General features: G+C 45.1%; 1 protein-coding gene across 1 annotated transcript in view; it reads right to left on the bottom strand.

Annotated features, from left to right (window-relative positions):
* Positions 1-11,494: 11,494 nt before the first annotated feature.
* SCAF11 (SR-related CTD associated factor 11) overlaps positions 11,495-19,089 on the bottom strand; it is a 135,252-nt gene continuing 127,657 nt past the window's right edge. Inside the window, exons 13-15 of the mRNA XM_068276591.1 lie at positions 15,013-15,234; positions 14,787-14,906; positions 11,495-12,207 (exon numbers count right to left, since the gene is read on the bottom strand). Coding sequence (XP_068132692.1) covers positions 12,094-12,207; positions 14,787-14,906; positions 15,013-15,234 — 456 coding nt within the window. The 3' untranslated portion in view covers positions 11,495-12,093. The remainder of the gene's footprint in view (positions 12,208-14,786; positions 14,907-15,012; positions 15,235-19,089) is intronic.

Raw genomic sequence — 19,089 nt, forward strand, 5'->3', positions numbered from 1 at the left:
TGCATGGATTGACAAAAATAGTTTCAGCTTGGATGCTTTGTTTTTATGTGCAGCCATTCGATCCAACCATAATCAGATGGTTAAGGTAACCGTAATTTAATGTTTACAAACACAAAGTAAACCTGTAATTAACCACTTTACCCCCTGCGGTACAAATTTCTCCGTCCCTTTTTCCCCCCCTAAAAAAACAGGGAAGGAGAAATCCATACCTTCCGCGTTCCCGCCGCTCGTGCACGCTGCCGCCCGCTCGCCCGGAGATCAATGAACGGGAAAATCCATTCCCGTTCGTTGATCTAAGCCCCCGCAATGATCCGCTGCTTCTATTAGAAACAGAGCGATCATTGTGATCTTCCCAGCCTCATACTGCTTCCTGTAAGTCGCATGTAAACAAACACACTGTGGCCATCTTGTGGCCAAATAGTAAAACTACACCCTAAAGCATTTTATATATACAAACACAAGTTTTACACAATAAATTAACTCATTATCTCCCACACTCCCCAATTTTTTTTTTTTTGTAATAAAAAAAACAAATAGTTACCTTAGGGACTGAACTTTTTAAATATTTATGTCAAGAGGGTATAACACTGTTACTTTATCAACTACGGGCTTGTAATTAGGGATGGATGCAAAACTGAAAAAAATGCACCTTTATTTCCAAATAAAATATTGGCGCCAAACATTGTGATAGGGACATAATTTAAACGGTTTTATAGCCGGGACAAATGGGCAAATACATTTCATGGGTTTTAATTACAGTAGCATGCATTATTTAAAAACTATAATGGCCAAAAACTGAAAATTAATATTTTTCCCCACTTTCCCATTAAAACACATTTAGAATAAAATAATTCTTGGCATAATGTCCCACCTAAAGAAAGCCTAATAGGTGGCAAAAAAACAAGATATAGTTCATTTTATTGCGATAAGTAATAATAAAGTTATAGACTAATGAATGGAAGGAGCGCTGAAAGGTGAAAATTGCTCTGGTGTTCAAGGGATAAAACCCCTCAGTGGTGAAGTGGTTAAAGCCTGGCTAAACCCAGAATTGAACAAGGCAAATTCTAGCAGAATTAGACAGAATAGCCATTTAATGAGCCAGATACTTAAGCGCAGTACAGCTTACATTCTCTCCTCTGTGGCTTCATCTGCTAGATGGGTCATTCTGGTGAGACCACATAACACACAAAAACAGAACGAATACATGTCTTGACTACATTTCCCAGAATCCTAGCATTAGAATAGTGTTTTTATGACAAAGTGAACCTGTCGTTCACAGGAAGCAGGTGCATGTATAGCTTTGGAGGTCTTTAAAGGACAACTGAAGTGGAGGCTGCCATATTTTATTTCCTTTTAAACAATGCCAATTGCCTGGCTTTACTGTCATAACACATGCATTATGCAAATAACCACTGAATCTAGCCCAATACTTCCAGCCACAGACCCTGAACAAGCATACAGCATATCAGGTGTTTCAGACAGTCAGATATAACAATTAACTGCATGATTGTTTCTGGTGTTATTCAGACACTACAGCAGCCAAATAAATCAGTAAGGCTGCCGGGCAACTGGCATTGTTTAAAAAGGAAATAAATATGGCAGCCTCCATATCCCTCTCATTTCAGTTGTCCTTTAAAGCACAGGGAGCTGCACAGTTTCATAACATATTTCTCAATTTGAAAAGTACATTTCCATATGTAATACTTTTAATTTTCACTATGAATCTATACTAGACAGCTAGTGTTGGGCGAACACCTAGATGTTCGGGTTCGAGAACGTTCGCCGAACATCGCCGCGATGTTCGGGTGTTCGCGCCGAACTCCGAACATAATGGAAGTCAATGGGGACCCGAACTTTCATGCTTTGTAAAGCTTCCTTACATGCTACATACCCCAAATTAGCAGGGTATGTGCACCTTGGGAGTAGGTACAAGAGGGAAAAAAAAATATTTGAAAAAGAGCTTATAGTTTTTGAGAAAATTGATTGTAAAGTTTCAAAGGAAAAACTGTCTTTTAAATGCTGAAAATGTCATGTTTCTTTGCACAGGTTACATGCTTTTTACCGCCATGCAGTCATAAATGTAATAAAGAGAAGAGGTTCCATAAACAGGGACCGGTAACGCTAACCCAGCAGCAGCAGCAGCACACGTGATGGAACAGGAGGAGGCGCAGGAGGAGAAGGCCACGCTTTTTGAGACACAACAACCCAGGCCTTGCATGAGGACAAGAAGGGTGCGGATAGCATGCTTTTTACCGCCATGCAGTCATAAATGAAATAAAGAGAAGAGGTTCCATAAACAGGGACCGGTAACGCTAACCCAGCAGCAGCACACGTGATGGAACAGGAGGAGGCGCAGGAGGAGAAGGCCACGCTTTGAGACACAACAACCCAGGCCTTGCATGAGGACAAGAAGCGTGCGGATAGCATGCTTTTTACCGCCATGCAGTCATAAATGTAATAAAGAGAAGAGGTTCCATAAACAGGGACCGGTAACGCTAACCCAGCAGCAGCAGCAGCACACGTGATGGAACAGGAGGAGGCGCAGGAGGAGAAGGCCACGCTTTGAGACACAACAACCCAGGCCTTGCATGAGGACAAGAAGCGTGCGGATAGCATGCTTTTTACCGCCATGCAGTAAAAAATGTAATAAAGAGAAGAGGTTCCATAAACAGGGACCGGTAACGCTAACCCAGCAGCAGCAGCAGCACACGTGATGGAACAGGAGGAGGCGCAGGAGGAGAAGGCCACGCTTTGAGACACAACAACCCAGGCCTTGCATGAGGACAAGAAGCGTGCGGATAGCATGCTTTTTACCGCCATGCAGTCATAAATGTAATAAAGAGAAGAGGTTCCATAAACAGGGACCGGTAACGCTAACCCAGCAGCAGCAGCACACGTGATGGAACAGGAGCAGGCGCAGGAGGAGAAGGCCATGCTTTTTGAGACACAACAACCCAGGCCTTGCATGAGGACAAAAAGCGTGCGGATATAGCAGCAATGCTTTTAGCCGTCATGCAGTCATAAATGTAATACAGATGAGAGGTTCAATAAACAGGGACCGGAAACGCTAAACCATCCCAGATGTTCATTGGTCATGTTACTTGGTTGGGGTCCTGGAGTGTTGCATAGTCGTTTCCAATCCAGGATTGATTCATTTTAATTTGAGTCAGACGGTCTGCATTTTCTGTGGAGAGGCGGATACGCCGATCTGTGAAGATGCCTCCGGCAGCACTGAAACAGCGTTCCAACATAACGCTGGCTGCCGGGCAAGCCAGCACCTCTATTGCGTACATTGCCAGTTCGTGCCAGCTGTCTAGCTTCGATACCCAATAGTTGAAGGGTGCAGATGGATTGTTAGACACAACTACGCCATCTGACATGTAGTCCTTGACCATCTTCTCCAGGCGATCGGTGTTGGAGGTGGATCTGCACGCTTGCTGTTCAGTGGGCTGCTGCTGCATGGGTGTCAGAAAATTTTCCCACTCCAAGGACACTGCCAATACCATTCCCTTTTGGGCACTAGCTGCGGCTTGTGTTGTTTGCTGCCCTCCTGGTCGTCCTGGGTTTGCGGAAGTCAGTCTGTCGGCGTACAACTGGCTAGTGGAGGGGGAGGATGTCAATCTCCTCTCTAAAGTCTCCACAAGGGCCTGCTGGTATTCTTCCATTTTGACCTGTCTGACTCTTTCTTCAAGCAGTTTTGGAACATTGTGTTTGTACCGTGGATCCAGAAGGGTATAAACCCAGTAATTGGTGTTGTCCAGAATGCGCACAATGCGTGAGTCGCGTTCAATGCAGTCTAGCATGTATTGAGCCATGTGTGCCAGAGTCCTACCAGAATCCTCATCATCCTCTTGTGAGCGTTGTGATAGTTGTGATGCATCATAGTCGTCACCTTCTTCCTGGTCTGCTTCTGCTGACCATTCGCGCTGAATTGTGGAAGTCCAACGTGCACCGCTCTGGCCCTCGTCAGTGGTGGCAGGAAATTCCTGCTCCAACTCCAGCTGTTCCTCCTCCTCTTCTTCGTCATAGCTGCTGGGGCCAGCGTTTCCTGAGGCGGATGGCCTGATGTAGGTACCATCACGCTGATCGTTTTCTCCTTCAGATTCCCCCAGTTGCATCATGACAGCTGTTTCCTTGATTTTCAACATTGACCTCTTCAGTAAACACAGCAGTGGTATGGTAATGCTGACTGAAGAGTTGTCACTGCTCACAAGCAACGTGGATTGCTCAAAATTTTGGAGGACTTGGCAGAGGTCCAACATGTTGGCCCAATCGGATCCACAGAAGCTTGGCAGCTGGCCGGATGCGCCTCGGTACTGCGCCGTCATGTACTGGACCACTGCACTCTTCTGCTCGCAAAAGCGGGCTAGCATGTGCAGCGTAGAATTCCAGCGCGTAGGGATATCACACAGCAAGCGATGGTGGGGGAGATTGAAGCGCTCCTGCATCTTGGCGAGTGCCCCCGAAGCAGTACTTGAATTTCTACAATGTTTGGCCACTCGTCGCACCTTCAACAGAAGATCGGCCACGCCTGGGTATGTCTTCAGGAACCGCTGAACTACTAGGTTCATCACGTGCGCCAGGCAAGGGATGTGTGTCAGCTTAGCCAACCTTAAAGCGCGAATGAGATTACTCCCATTATCACACACAACCATGCCCGGTTTCAGGTCCAGCGGTGCCAGCCACAAATCCGTCTGTTCCTTTATTCCCCTCCAAATTTCCTCCCCTGTGTGCTGCTTATCCCCAAGGCAGATCAGCTTCAGCAACGCTTGCTGACGCATGCCAACAGCTGTGCTGCACTGCTTCCATCATCCTACTGCTGCTGGTGCTGGGTTCGCGTTTCCGGATGAGGTACAGCTTTGAGATGCGTTGGAGGAGAAGGAGTCAGAGAGGTAGCTGCTGCTGTTGTTATCCAGTGGGAGGGATGGCAGTGCAGCTGTTTGCGGCGTGGGCAACACCCGCGCCGTAGCAGGTGAGGAATCACTGCCAGGCTCCACAAGGTTCACCCAGTGTGCGGTAAGGGAGATGTATCGACCCTGGCCGAACGCACTCGTCCAGGTGTCAGTGGTGAGGTGAAGCTTGCAGGCAACGGCATTCTTCAAGCTTCGGGTTATTTTGCTGACCACGTGCTCATGCAACTCAGGCACTGCAGAGCGCGCAAAGTGGTAGCGGCTGGGAACCACGTAACGTGGGATGGCCACTGACATCATGCCCTTGAAGCTGTTTGTCTCCACCACTCGATATGGCAGCATTTCGCAGGCCAGAAGCTTGGCTATGCTGGCTGTTACTGCCACGGCCCGGGGGTCATTTGCTGGCAATTTCCTCTTGCGCTCAAACATCTCCGAGACAGACAACTGAACCGTAGGGCTGCACACTGAAGGGCTGTTGGTTGTTGTGTTTGATGAAGACTGGGAGACCTCAAGAGCACTACTCCGGAAAGTGACAGTGTCAGCGTCGTCTGTTGTTTGTGAATGTTGTGAACCACGCAATGGCTGGGCTACTGCTGCTGCTGAGGCGGGTCTGGTGGTGAGTCTGGTGAACCCAAGGGAGGCAGTGTTGCTGGTACCCTGTCCTGTCGAGTTTGCCCACAGAGTGGGATGTTTGGATAGCATGTGGCGGCTCATGCTGGTGGTGGAGAGGTTGTTAATACTTTTCCCCCTGCTCAGGCGGGTCTTGCACACCTTGCAAATCGCCATGGTAACATCCTCAGTGCAGTCTTCAAAGAAAGCCCAGACTTTGGAGCACCTGCCTTGCTGGCGATTTCTGTTTGCGCCTCTTTTGCCTCTCACTTGAACTTCCACGCTTGTGGTGCCTGAAATTTCGCGCCGCCTACCTTGTGGCACAAGGCGAACTCGTGCAGCAGTGGGTTCTTCAACAGACTCATCTGTGCTGCTGCTACGACGGCGATGTTCTCGTTCACAAACAAAATCTGGGTCTCTGTCCACATTGTCCATACCCTCCTCTTCCATCTCCTCAAACTCATCATATGTCATTGTGGGGGGCCGCCGCCGCCGCCGTGGAGTAGAGCTCCCCAGAACAACCTCTGCGCAGCTCACTCCAACGTCGTCTTCCAGAGCTTCTCGGCCGACCTCCTGCAATTGCAACCCCTCCTGCCCAACTTGCTCTGGGATTTGGGTTTCAAAGTCCTCGGACTCGCCTTGTTGTATTTCAGTGCCCGGTGCATTTCCCACAGTTAATGGTTGTAAATCCGGGCACAACATTTCTGGCTGTTCCTCCATTGACCTTTCAAAGGTGGAAGTTTGTTGGCCTGGGAATAGCTCCTGCAAATACCCCATTGTGTCCTGAGGTAATTCATCGGACTGGTTATCTGGCAGTTGTGTGCGTGGTGTCGCTGCCAGTTGTGTCAGCTTTGTGCCCACTGGCTCCTTGTAACTGGCTGAGGACTCGGACCTCGTGCGTGATGTGCTGGTGCTGCTTCACCCACTGCTGGACGCTTGAGAGGTCATCCAAGTAATTATCTGGTCCTGTTCTTTTGGATCTGTGAGGGTTGTTGTCCTGGACAACATGGGCGGTATTGAGTGGATTTTCTTGGGTGCTCCCCTGTGGCCTGTACGTGATCCGTCAGGGGAAACACCTCTTCCCTTGCCCCTCCCTCTTTCACCGGATTTCTTCCTCATTTCACTTATCCTTAAAGTACACGCTGACTGGCAGCAGTACAGTGGCAGTACAGAAATGCTATACAGTGGTGGGTGAGCGGTGTACCACTATTGCCAGCAGCGACACAGAACACAATGCTATACAGTGGCGGGTGAGCGGTGTACTACTGTTCCCAGCAGACACAGAGTGGCAGTACACACAATGCTTTATAGTCTGGCTGAGCCGTGTACACACAGTGGCAGTAAACAATGCTATATATAGCGTGGCTGAGCGAGGTACACAGTGGCAGTACACACAATGCTATATAGTGTGGCTGAGCGAGCGGTGTACTACTGTTCCCAGCAGCGACACACAATGACTGGGGGGACCCTGGCTAGCGTGGCTGGAGTGCAAACTACCCTGCCTGCCTACCCAAAGCTAAACCCACAGACAAATGGCGGAGATATGACGTGGTTCGGGTATTTATTTACCCGAACCACGTGACCGTTCGGCCAATCAGAGCACGTTCGGGGTCCGAACCACGTGACCCGTTCGGCCAATCACAGCGCTAGACGAACATTCGGCCATGCGCTCTTAGTTTGGCCATGTGGCCGAACGGTTTGGCCGAGCACCATCAGGTGTTCGGCCGAACTCGAACATTACCCGAACAGGGTGATGTTCTGCAGAACCCGAACAGTGGCGAACACTGTTCGCCCAACACTATAGACAGCATGATTGCTTTTAGCAGTTACCTTGTTTAAATTGTTATTTTAGTTCATCCACATCTTCACAGACAGACATTCTCACCACAGAAGTTTATACAGTTACTTCCCTCCTTGATCTTGCTTGTCAGGTCAGCAATATGCATAGCACAGGCAACACAGAGTTTTCACCTTGCTGTGAACAGGTACTCAGCCAGTTGTCTAAGGCCCCATTTACACTTAAAGAGGAACTCCAGTGAAAATAATGTAGTAAAAAAAAGTGCTTCATTTTTACCATAATTATGTATAAATAATTTAGTCAGTGTTTGCTCATTGCAAAATCTTTCCTCTCCCCCAATTAACATTCTGACATCACATGGTGACATTTTTACTGTGGGCAGGTTATGTAGCTGCTCCTAGCTGTTTTGGCTGTTAGAGACAGCTGTAAACAGCTATTTCCTGTCTGTGAACCTTGTTACATTGTAACAAACTGCCAAAAGTACTGCAGTCCCAGAGCTTCTTGTGGGAGGGGTTTCAGCACAAAATCAGTCATACAGCACCTCCTAATGGTCTGTTTGTGAAAAGCAATATATTTCTCACGTAAAAGGGGGTATCCGCTACTGATTGAGATAAAGTTAAATTCTTGGCTGGAGTTTCTCTTTAAACACTTGAGGACCCAAAGCCCCCCTCCGCTGCAAAATTCCGCTTCCCCCTCTCCTACCTGGCCCCCTGGTGATCGGGGCTGCACAGGACGCTATCCGTCCTGTGCAGCCTGTGACAGGACGTCCCGTCACATGGCGGCGATCCCCGATCTGCCTTACGGCGCTGCTGCGTAGCAGCGCCGTACAATGTAAACAAAGGAGACATACGTCTCCTACGTTTACATTTAGTCTGCGAGCCGCAATCAGCGGCTCGCAGGCTATTCACGGAGACCCGCTCCGTGATCTCACAGGAAACGGCCGCTCGCGCAAGCGGCCTTTCCTGATGAATTAGGGAGGCACCTGGCGACGCAGTTTGCTGGTCCTCCAGCTACCACTTTGCCGCCGCACGGTATGAGCGTGCGGTCGGCAAGTGGTTAATTAGTTGCTCTCAGTTATAACTGAAAGAACAACGGATTTTCAAAGTAAGGCCCATGTTTTCCTATGGCACCTTTTACACTTAACACGGTTTAACTGAAATATTTTTCTCAATGGACTGCTATGGAGAAGAAAAAAATACGCATACCAACTGATTAAGTGTAAATGGGGCCTAAAGCAGAGCTCCCCAACCCTGTCCTCAGGGCCCACCAATAGTATGTTTTGCAGAAAACCACAAACATGCACAGGTGAGGTAATTAGTGTCTCAGCAGAGCTCCTCTGTGGTTTTCCACAAGACATGCACTGTTGGTGAGCCTTGAGCACAGGGTTGGGGAAATGTGCTTTAGACCAGTGTTCCCCCAACCCTGTCCTCAAGGCCCACCAACAGTGCATGCTTTGCAGAAAACACAAGCATTCACAGGTGAGGTAATTAGTGTCTCGGCAGAGCTGATTAACTACCTCTGTGGTTTTCCACAAGACATGCACTGTTGGTGAGCCTCGAGGACAGGGATGGGGAACACTGGTCTATAGTATAAATTTTTTTTCACTGGAGAAAGGCAACCAGTGTAAAAATAGTCCCTTTAACTCATACATATCTTGACAAATAGTAATATGGACAGCTATGTATTTAAAGGACAACTGACCTGAGAGATGTTATTATGTAGGCCTCAGTTATTTGGACTGAGTTTTAGGTAAAAGGCTTGTTCGCAGAGTATACCTTTAAATAGTTTCTCATGATGCAGGCAGAAGCATCTCAGTGTCTGCTTGAAGCAGATGATACAAGCAGATACTAAGAAGATGTTCCTAGTCCAAGGTCTTAGGTCTACACTGCCCCAGACAAATGGACTACGGGAACAATCAACATAGGCCATATTTATAAAACATAACATTCCTGCAACTGGGACAAGGGGGCTCATAGAATATTAATTGAGTAGGTGTGTGTCATGACATCACAAGGGATCTGAACCAATTATAGATGGTTCAGATGACACAGTTAACTCTTTCCTGGTCAGTATTAAGGTTCATGATGGGCCAACAGAGGGCACTCTTACTTTCACGCTCTATCTACTGACTGGAATCCTAGTTACTTTCCTTTATTTATGTAATCTGATATAATGTATGCTGTACATAGGTAGTCTAGATGTAATGTAGTATAAATATAAGATGACCTGATTACCTTCAGCAGGAAGGTAATCACGAAGCTGCAACGCAAGAATCTGCTTTGCTAAGATGTAACGAACTGTATCTGTATATCTGTTTACTGAATAAACTCCATCAAACTTTGAAGATGCCTCAGAAAGTCTATCTCCTGTAATGCTTGCTGTGAGGAGAGTCGAGTCAGCTCACATTCTGTGAGGTGCACCTCTAAGGGGGTGCTGGTGCCAGAGCAAAAGGTGATTTCTAACAAGAGGTATATGTAATTTTTGGATTACACAAATTATCAACCAGGATCTGTGGTATTTCACAGTTGCAGTGACTGGAGGTCATTTGAATGTTGCAATGTGGCCAAATATCAGTTCATTAAATGACCTTGGTACATAGTGTAGCTGCAGCACCTATTCAATCAAATACTCACAGAGTGGATGTCTATTACAGGCTGTATGTGTGTGGAGGTCTATGTGCTGGAGATCTGGATGATGGATGGTGTGAGTTTGTGCAGTCCTACTATTATGTTTTTAAAACATTTTATTTAGTGTGGTGATTGTGTGTGAGATTGAAGGCTGTCCAATAAAGATTTTGTATTTTTGGAAAATTGATGTCTAGGTCCACCTTCTTTTCTGTCCGGTATATGTAAGCTGCTGTATTTATTTACTTTTAAATAATCCACATTTCCTTTCTGCCCTACTGATGCTCTGCTTCTAACACTGATGGCAATAGACCCTGAGCGAGCATGCAGATCAGAGGTTTGACTTAAAGGGGAACTGAAGAGAGAGGTATATGGAGGCTGCCATGTTTATTTCCTTTTTAAGCAATACCAGTTGCCTGGCAGCCCTGCTGATCCCCTGCCTCTAATACTATTAGCCATAGCCCCTGAACAAGTATGCAGCAGATCAGGTGTTTCAGACTTTAAAGTCAGATCTGACAAGACTAGCTGCATGCTTGTTTCTGGTGTTATTCAGATACTACTGCAGAGAAATAGACCAGCAGGGCTGCCAGGCAACTGGTATTGTTTAAAAGGAAATAAATATGGCAGCCTCCGTATACCTATTACTTCAGTTCCCCTTTAAAGGGAACCTGAAGCAAGACGTATATGGGGCTGCAATATCTATTTCCTTTTAAAACACTCCAGTGATCTGGCTGTCATCCTGCCTCCTCGAATACTTTTAGCCAAAGACCCTGTACAAGTGAGTATGCAGATGAGATGTTTCTGACTGAAGTCTAAACTGGATTCGCTGTTTGGCTTCAGTGGTGTAATTAATCACAGTGTGGAAACAAGCAGAGATCAGAAGGACCATCAGGCAATTAGTATGGTTTAAAAGGAAATTAAAAAAGGCAGTTACCATATCCATCTCTGTTCAGGTATACTTTAAAATTTGCCCAAAACGTATACCATAAGGCCTCGTTCACATCATTTAGCGCAGATGGCTGTGCGATCGGAACACAATGCGTCCGATCGCACGCCATCTGCGCTCCTATGCCCTGCACTGCAGATCCCATTCATTACAATGAATGGGATCTGCGCTGCGATTCACAAAAATGCGTGCAGTACGCGATAGCGCAATCGCACTGCCACGCAGCGCATATGATGGGAACGGTAGAAGGGCTGTCTATGCCCTTCTACCGTTCTTGCGTGTCGCACACTATACGCGCTGCCAAAATGCGCACGGCAGCACGTATAGTCTGAACGAGGCCTAAAGCTTATTCAAGAAACAAGTGGAAAGGGCAAGTAGTAAAAGATAACACTACAGTAATCAAATCTGGCTGGTTCAGGTATAGCGATCAGTCGAAAGATTAAATCTTTTTGGCTACTGCATTCTACACTTCCTGCTCTTTACACTACATCAATGAACTTGCAAAGAATATGAAAAGCAAGAATACATATGCACTTTATATTCCACTCAAAGAAGGCATCTTTTCAGGCTAAGAATTAAGCGATTAAATATACATGGTACACGCAAATGACAAAGCAGACAAGCAGCATAATATTTATTTGGTGTTGCCATAGGTGGTGTCCATCTTAAAAAAATATATATTTGTTGGACACAAATGTTGCAGTAGTAGCATACTGGTATTCTAAACAGACTATCAAGGTACAGACATCTTCATACGGTGGCTACACTAGAAGACCAGTGTGTCCAGTTAGACTAGAAATGGGCCAAGAAAAACAGCTCACTACGATTAGAGGAAAAACACAAAGATTTCATGATCAGAAGTTTAACAGATTCCATGTACTGTACACACAGCACCTGGGTTGCAGCCAGGTATTGAGAATTACATCTCTAATATTACACACATGATTAAATCAAAATGCTGTACATCATTATTAACCAAGTTCATCCTAGTAAAAACAAAAAGCCATTAAGTATGCTTTGTGGGGTGGGGAAAACAACATAAGAAGGGGAATTCTAATGTAATCAAATGATCATACATTGAAAATTATAACTTTATCAAAACCCGATTTCAATCACAGTTGTGAACAATTCTGTCAAGACATTAAATTGCACCGTGACAAATTATTGTCAGTCCTCGTCATTATTCCAGTGATGATGATGTGCAGTTTACAGTCTGTCATCTGGCCCCTTTTTACGAGAATGTTTATACTTGTCCACGTACGCTTTAACAAGATTTGCAACTTTTGCTGAATCAACTTCTCCGCTTTTACTGTGACATACCTAAAATAAAATAAAATAAAATATGTAAGAAGCACCTTCACAACCTGGCTGTTTCAGATGGTTTATTTATAGGACTGGAAATACAGAATTTAAGTGTACCTGAAGGTAAATTAAAAGAAAAGTTAGATCCCTCAGTAAAGGGAAGCCCATCCCAGCACAGGGCCCTATGCACCCATTCAAGAAGAGCTTGTCAAATATGTTTGCCTGGCCCCGACTATGTATAAGCGTGAATGCACTACACAAGACCGCCTGCGCAGTAGCACAGAGCTGCTCATGCACGGCTTTTTCCTCTATGAACGAGCGGCTCTGTGCTACTGCACAAACTGTCAGTGCGCTGACGCAGTGCAACAGCACTCATTCGCTAATGAGAGAGCGGCTGCTAAAAAGAAGAGGGTTCCAGCGACCAGAGGTGGGCTCAAGAAGGATTAAAGGAGACTCTGGAAGATCCACATGCTTCCTTCTAAGGTAACGTTTGTGGTTTTTTTTTTTACAACCCATAGGTTCTCTTTTAACACTGAAAATATCAACCAGCTTCACTTCTCTTCATAAACCTTACCACTGAACCACTTGAGCCATTGGAAAGGAAATTTGAAGAATGATAGTCAAATCCCATTGGCAGATTATCTGCTTTGTATCACTTTGGTATTTACAGTTTAGGAATCATTTCGGACGCCCTTTGCATATGCTACATACTCCAATATAGTGCCATCCATCCATCAGCATGGGGAAGGTGTAGAGCAACACTTCATATGCAAGAGTGAGGTACCACTTCTATTTGGATATTTTTGAACAGAGGGAAACCAGGTCACCAAGATATACACTGCAATAGTAAAAGCAATCAGGGCAATGCCAAGTCAATCATTCTAGTGGTGACCTGGGAAAGGGGGGGGGAGGGGTAAGAGTACTAATGCAAGGCAAAGAGCCCAGCAAAATTCAGTCATTGACAGGTTTAGTTCCACATAGTTGTAAATAAGAGTTATGCCATTTTGGCTCAAAAAGCCTCCTGTTTAGACTGATATCTACGGATATGTATGGTAGTAGACAGGCATGCCAGACTTGCATGGAGACTGCCATACAAATTGACACTGGAAATCAGCAGTGCCATTGCTAGCTGCAGAATCCAAAAACCCACAATATGATTCTCTAAAATAGGCCTGGGTGCTTCCCCTCAGCACTGGTCGCTAGCTACACTATTTGACCTTTTCATTTAAAGCTTTTCCATTTTCCGAGGAACACTTTTTCAAACACATTCTCTACCAGTAGACCCAAGCCCGTTTCAAAACGGGCTCTAGGTCTGTTTTTTCACTGTACCCGTCCGCGCACACGCCTGCCCGGCTCACTGTCCCCGTCCTCTAGTCCCAACGGCGGGTCCGTGCTGCGCACATGCGCAGTAGCAAAAAGCACGGACCCAGCTACACAGCGCTACGCAGGGGCACAGGGGTTTTATTAGATAGGATGAGATTGTGGCTTTCTAAACTGTGATTGAATAGACAAGGCATAGTTTGAGTTTTTTTTTCCCCATGTGTGAGGGAGTGACGCACTTAATTCTTGGTTCTTGACCAAGGAAGGCTTATCTTCAATAGCAGTTTACATAAAAATAGCCACACCATGGTGGGTCATTGGTTGCGTAGTTGATATGTACTTGGTATTGCTTTTATAGCGCTAGCGCATGTGTTCAGCCATTACTTTTGTATAATTCACATTTACTACAGGTTTACTAAGGGCCTGAACCCACTGACGCAGTTGTGTACGCTTCTGTCCACTTTTCAGCATCTCTAAACATTGACGTGCAACTGAAAGGCAGACAACTGCATCAGTGGGCTCATGCCCTGAGTGTAAGAGGAAGAAAATTCCAGCAGGGCTCATTTCCATTTGCAACGCAGGTGGCTTTGCGTCAGCACGGCTCTGTGTTGCAGGTGATTCCTCCAAAAGTGGCACTTGAAATCCCATTAATTATGAATGGAATAGCAGCGCAAACGCACCAAAATGCATGCAGCCATGCGCTGAGATTCAATGGTGAATTGCAGCGTATGTATGGAAACATCAGACAGTGTAGTCTATGCACTATCTGATGTCCCTGTGATCGAATTTACAAAAGTGCAGCTAAATTCGCGCTAATGAAAACGAGCCCTTAAAATTTAGTGGCTTTATTATGACAAAAGTTTCTTATCTGACAAGAAAGATGTGAAACAGTAGGTGCAAGAGACCAACAAGCCTGATGGCTGCTTCGTGCTGCAAGTCGCAAAAACGAAGCTCAGTCACAAACCAAACATCCATTTAATGCCTCACTGACCACATAAATGCTAAGCCTGCCCGTCTCTTGCACCCACCACAGCACAGCGGTCTTGTCTGAAAAGTCTTTTTTTGCTTGTTACTCTTGCTACTTGTGCTTTGTGTGCATTTTGTATATATGTGCAAGTCCTGGCTTTTAGTTTATGATTCACTCTTCCAGAAGCAGCTTCGTTTTACGCCAGATGTACCCTCCCGTTACAAGCCATTTCCTTTGCTTTAAGAGACCTGCTATCCTCTATATTTTTTGCAACATAACACTATTGCATTTATGGATTTAACCAATTTACCTTGTCAACTGCTTTCTTTACAATCTCCTTATATTCGTCTTTTGTGATATCTTTGTTTTGATAGTACGGTTTTATGGCCCCTTTCACCTCCAGTGCTGCTCGCTCTTGTATTAGAAATTTCTACGGGATAGGGGAAAAAAAAAAAGTTATTTCTCATTTATACCTAGGAATTATACTGACACAAAATCAATCAATGGGGCAGTATGTGACAGAGAAACAGGTATACCTTTTCCTTCTTGGAACTATCTGCGCTTGCTTCCACTGTTATGGGTTCCCTCCAGGGAGAAGGTTTTACTGAAATATGAGGGTTTCTGAATTGGCTTGAAATTGTCACACTAACTGGACTTCGTGCCATAGATGTTCCCATCACACCTTGTGTCACTGGTGGAGCGGGCAGAGGTGGCGGAGCACTGGAAGTAGTATTTACATGAGAAACTATGGGATTAGCCTGTATAAAACCAAAACAAACAAAAAAAAAAAAAAAGGGTAAATACCGGTTTATTCCTTTCAGCAAAAATTCCAAAACAAAATTATTAAAAAAAAAAAAAAATGAGCAGCAATCTTTTTTTTCAAAAAACAAATAAATGAATGTTAAAAACTGGAAAAAGAAATGGCAAACAATGCAAAGTATCACAGCACAAAAAATGCAATGCAAAGATACGTTTGCAGATGGTTTACATATTTCAGTACAACCACCTCAATAAGTCAGCAGGTAAATAGAAAAGAGAACTAAGGCAAGAGGAATATTATAGTTTACTAGCCGCTTTTTTCGATTAAATCTGTCACTAGTACAACTAGTGACAATGCCATGTAAGGTAAAAGGGGAGGCTTTTAACAAAGAAAAAAATGATTGATATAGCTAGAGAAACCATACAATAATATACGTTTGGAGAGGTGGGACTCCTTGCGTTGAGGTTTAACCTCTTGAGGACCACAGTGTTAAACCTCCCTAAAGACCAGGCCATTTTTCTGTTAATGGGCCACTGCAGCTTTAAAGCCAAGCTGCAGGGCCGCACAACAGCATACAAGTGATCTCCCCCTCCACCTTTTCTCCCCACCAACAGAGCCCCTCCCTCTCCCCCAGTGTTTATTTTTTGTTACAAATATTTTTTATTTTTCTAATAAATGTCCTCTTTTTTTTCTCCAAGTCCCGCCTCTCCTCTCCAGCCTATCACTGCTGATCGCTTCTGTGCCCCCCAGGGAGACAGCCGTGTCACATAGCTGTCCCCAGTACAGCGCAGCCTTAGATTGCAGCACTATACATGGTAATTAGATGGCGGTTTCGCCGTCTAACAGTCTCCGAGCAGACTGAAGGCAGAGCCTACCAAGCAGGAGATGCGTATGCAGCATGCGCGCAATCTCCTAAAAATCGAAGGCTTGATCGGCGTGAGGCGGTCCTGCATATCAGCATGACGCAGTCGGAAGCACTATGGCGAAAACTTTGAAATTTTTAATTCATATTTACACCTCCATATAAGATGTACTGTATTTTTCGGACTATAAGAAGCTCCTGACCATATGACACGCCTAGGTTTAGAGGACAAATACCATGGGGAAATTTTTTTTTAAAACCTGGTGCATCCATAGTGAAGGGGCATCTTGTGGATTATGCCCCCTTTGTACCTCGTGTCCACTTGTGTCTCAGTGTCCTCCTCTGTCCCCCTCATGTCCGCCATTTGTCCCCGTGTTGTCCTCTGCATGAGCACAGTACAGGAGACCCCGACATTGCGGAGGGTTGGAGGTTCGTATTGGCAGGAACTCCCTGCATTTGGACTAAGATGCACTGACTTTTCTCCCCACTTTTGGGGGAGAAAAAGTGAGTCTTCTAGTCCAAAAAATACAGTACATTTGTCCGAGAGTAAACAATTTTTGTTTTACTTCCAATGCAGCGGTTACTTACAGTAGACCAATTCTGAACCTTACTGACAGGTTTTGGACTAGTCCATCTCCTTATGCAGGAGTCTTAGGATTGTTTTATTTTTAAAAGCACTCCTTGAATGGCATTGGTACAGTTCAACTGCCAGAAAAATGTGCACGAGTTGGCAATCCTGCTTGGCATATTTGTATTGATCCCTTCAAGGGAGTTTTGATGAAACAAAAGAAACTTCGAGAATCCCCATAAGGTGATGGACTAATCCAAAACCTTACGGTAAGGAGATCATAACCTTCAAATTATAATATGTATTGTAAGTGATGGTTACACAGGAAGTAAAAAATACAGTGCATTTACTCTAGGACAAGTATGTATGGCGTGCGTATAAATTTATTTCAAATTCAACCCCTTGAAAGTAGTGCCAAGTCAGCACCTTAATAAAAAGCTCTCTTATGGGCAGCAACTACAAGGATCAATATGAATTCCAAAGTGCACACTGTTGCAGAGTGAGGTCAATATGCAGTGATTTGGTGTCTAGCATATCTTAGTTTTCTGAGCGTAAACAGAACAATCTTACTATTGTCTTAACAAGCAGATGATGTCTGAAGAGCAAGCATCAACATTGGTTGGGGAAAGAGGAAGCTCCTCACACACTGCCCGTGGTGCTGCTACAATAGTGGTTCAAATGCCCTCATCTCTTGTTTGCTGATATAACCCGCACACGTGGCTTGAAAACCTGGCAACTCGACAGTTTATTCTCCATTGTACATGGAAAGCACGCATCAACTGGATTGCAGTATCTCACAAAAGCAAGTACACCTTTCACATTTTGGTAAAAAAAAATAAAAAAATAAAAATAGCTTTTCACGGGACACCGCTAAAGATATGACACTTAAGTAGTCAGTGTACAGCTCGTATTAGTGTGAATTTGCAGTTCAAAATAACAGTCAATGTAGAAACCACTGGCAATAAAAATGAGTACACCCCTAAATGAACAAAATTCAGAATTGTTTATTTTCGCCAAGCATAACGGGGTTATGCCCAGAATTGGATTTGGCACAATACATAGCTCAGGAAGAAGACATACATAATAGGTTCACAAGCATGCAAAGGACATACTTGTGAACATGTCATTTTCCCTCTGGGGTGATGTTACTTGATGTTACAAGATCTCAAGTGTGAACGGGGAGCACACTCTCTCAAACTGGATGTTTAACATGGCACCTATTGAAAGATAACTCTATGAAGATCTTTAAAAAAAAAAAAAAAAAAGTCACGTTATCGGTATGTAATCAAGTCCCACAGGATGGCCAATAGAGATGCAATCAGGGCTGTGGAGTCGGAGTTGGAGTCTGAGTCGAGGAGTCGGAGCAATTTTAGGCACCCGGAGTCGGAGTCTGAGTCGTGGTTTCAGAAACTGAGGAGTCGGGAGTCGGAGTCGCATGATTTTTGTACAAAATCCACAGCCCTGTTAAGTATTAGACTAAGGAGTCTGAGTCGAGGAGTCGGAGTCTGAGCAATTTTGGGTACCCGGAGTCGGAGTTGGAGTCGTGGTTTCAGAAACTGAGGAGTCGGAGTTGGAGTCGGAAGATTTTTGTACAGACTCCACAGCCCTGGATGCAATGCTCCTTCCCATAAAAAAGGGCAGCTCCCTCTCCCCCTTTAAAGGACAACTGAAGTGAGATAAATATGGAGGCTGCCATATTTATTTCCTGTTAAACAATACCAGCTAATTTTGTCAGATCTGACAATGTCAGAAACATCTGATCTGCTGCATGCTTGTTCAGGGTCTATGGCTAAAAGTATTAGGGGTAGAGGATCAGCAGGGCTGCCAGGCAACTGGTATAGCTTAAAAGTAAATAAATGGCAGCCTCCATATACATCTCACGTCCGTTCTTTAAACGAGGACCACCACATGAACACAAAGTGCCTATAACCAAAGTACCAAAAACCCACATGAGCAAAGTGCAGAACCTAGTCCAGAGTGGGAAATCATAGGCCATCCTAAGGGACTTTACCCAGTTCCAGATCCCTGGTACTTATATATACGCCCCATGTATTTCACTCGCAGATCAGGGGCGTATATACGCATTGTTTACTTACTGCCGCCGTTCCAGATTGCTGTGTTCCCTCCCTTCCATGATCGAGGTATGAGGAACAACTGTTCTCAACTCTGATCACCGTGCCTGTGATAAATCAGAATCATTTATTTTGCCAAGTACAAATGAGGGGTTGTACCCAGAATTGGTTTTGGCTCATGCAAGTTTTGGAAGGATGGGGGATAATATACCGAAAGTCAAGAGCCGAGGCTGCCATACTACGGCGCCACCAGTAGCACTTGGCAATCATCTGTCATCCCTACAGAAACATGGGGGAGGGGTACAGAGGGAGGCGAAGGTTTAGCAGTGATGACTTAGTTCTTTATAGAAA

Source organism: Hyperolius riggenbachi, chromosome 3 (assembly GCF_040937935.1).
Source record: "Hyperolius riggenbachi isolate aHypRig1 chromosome 3, aHypRig1.pri, whole genome shotgun sequence".
In the NCBI taxonomy this organism is placed as follows: domain Eukaryota; kingdom Metazoa; phylum Chordata; class Amphibia; order Anura; family Hyperoliidae; genus Hyperolius; species Hyperolius riggenbachi.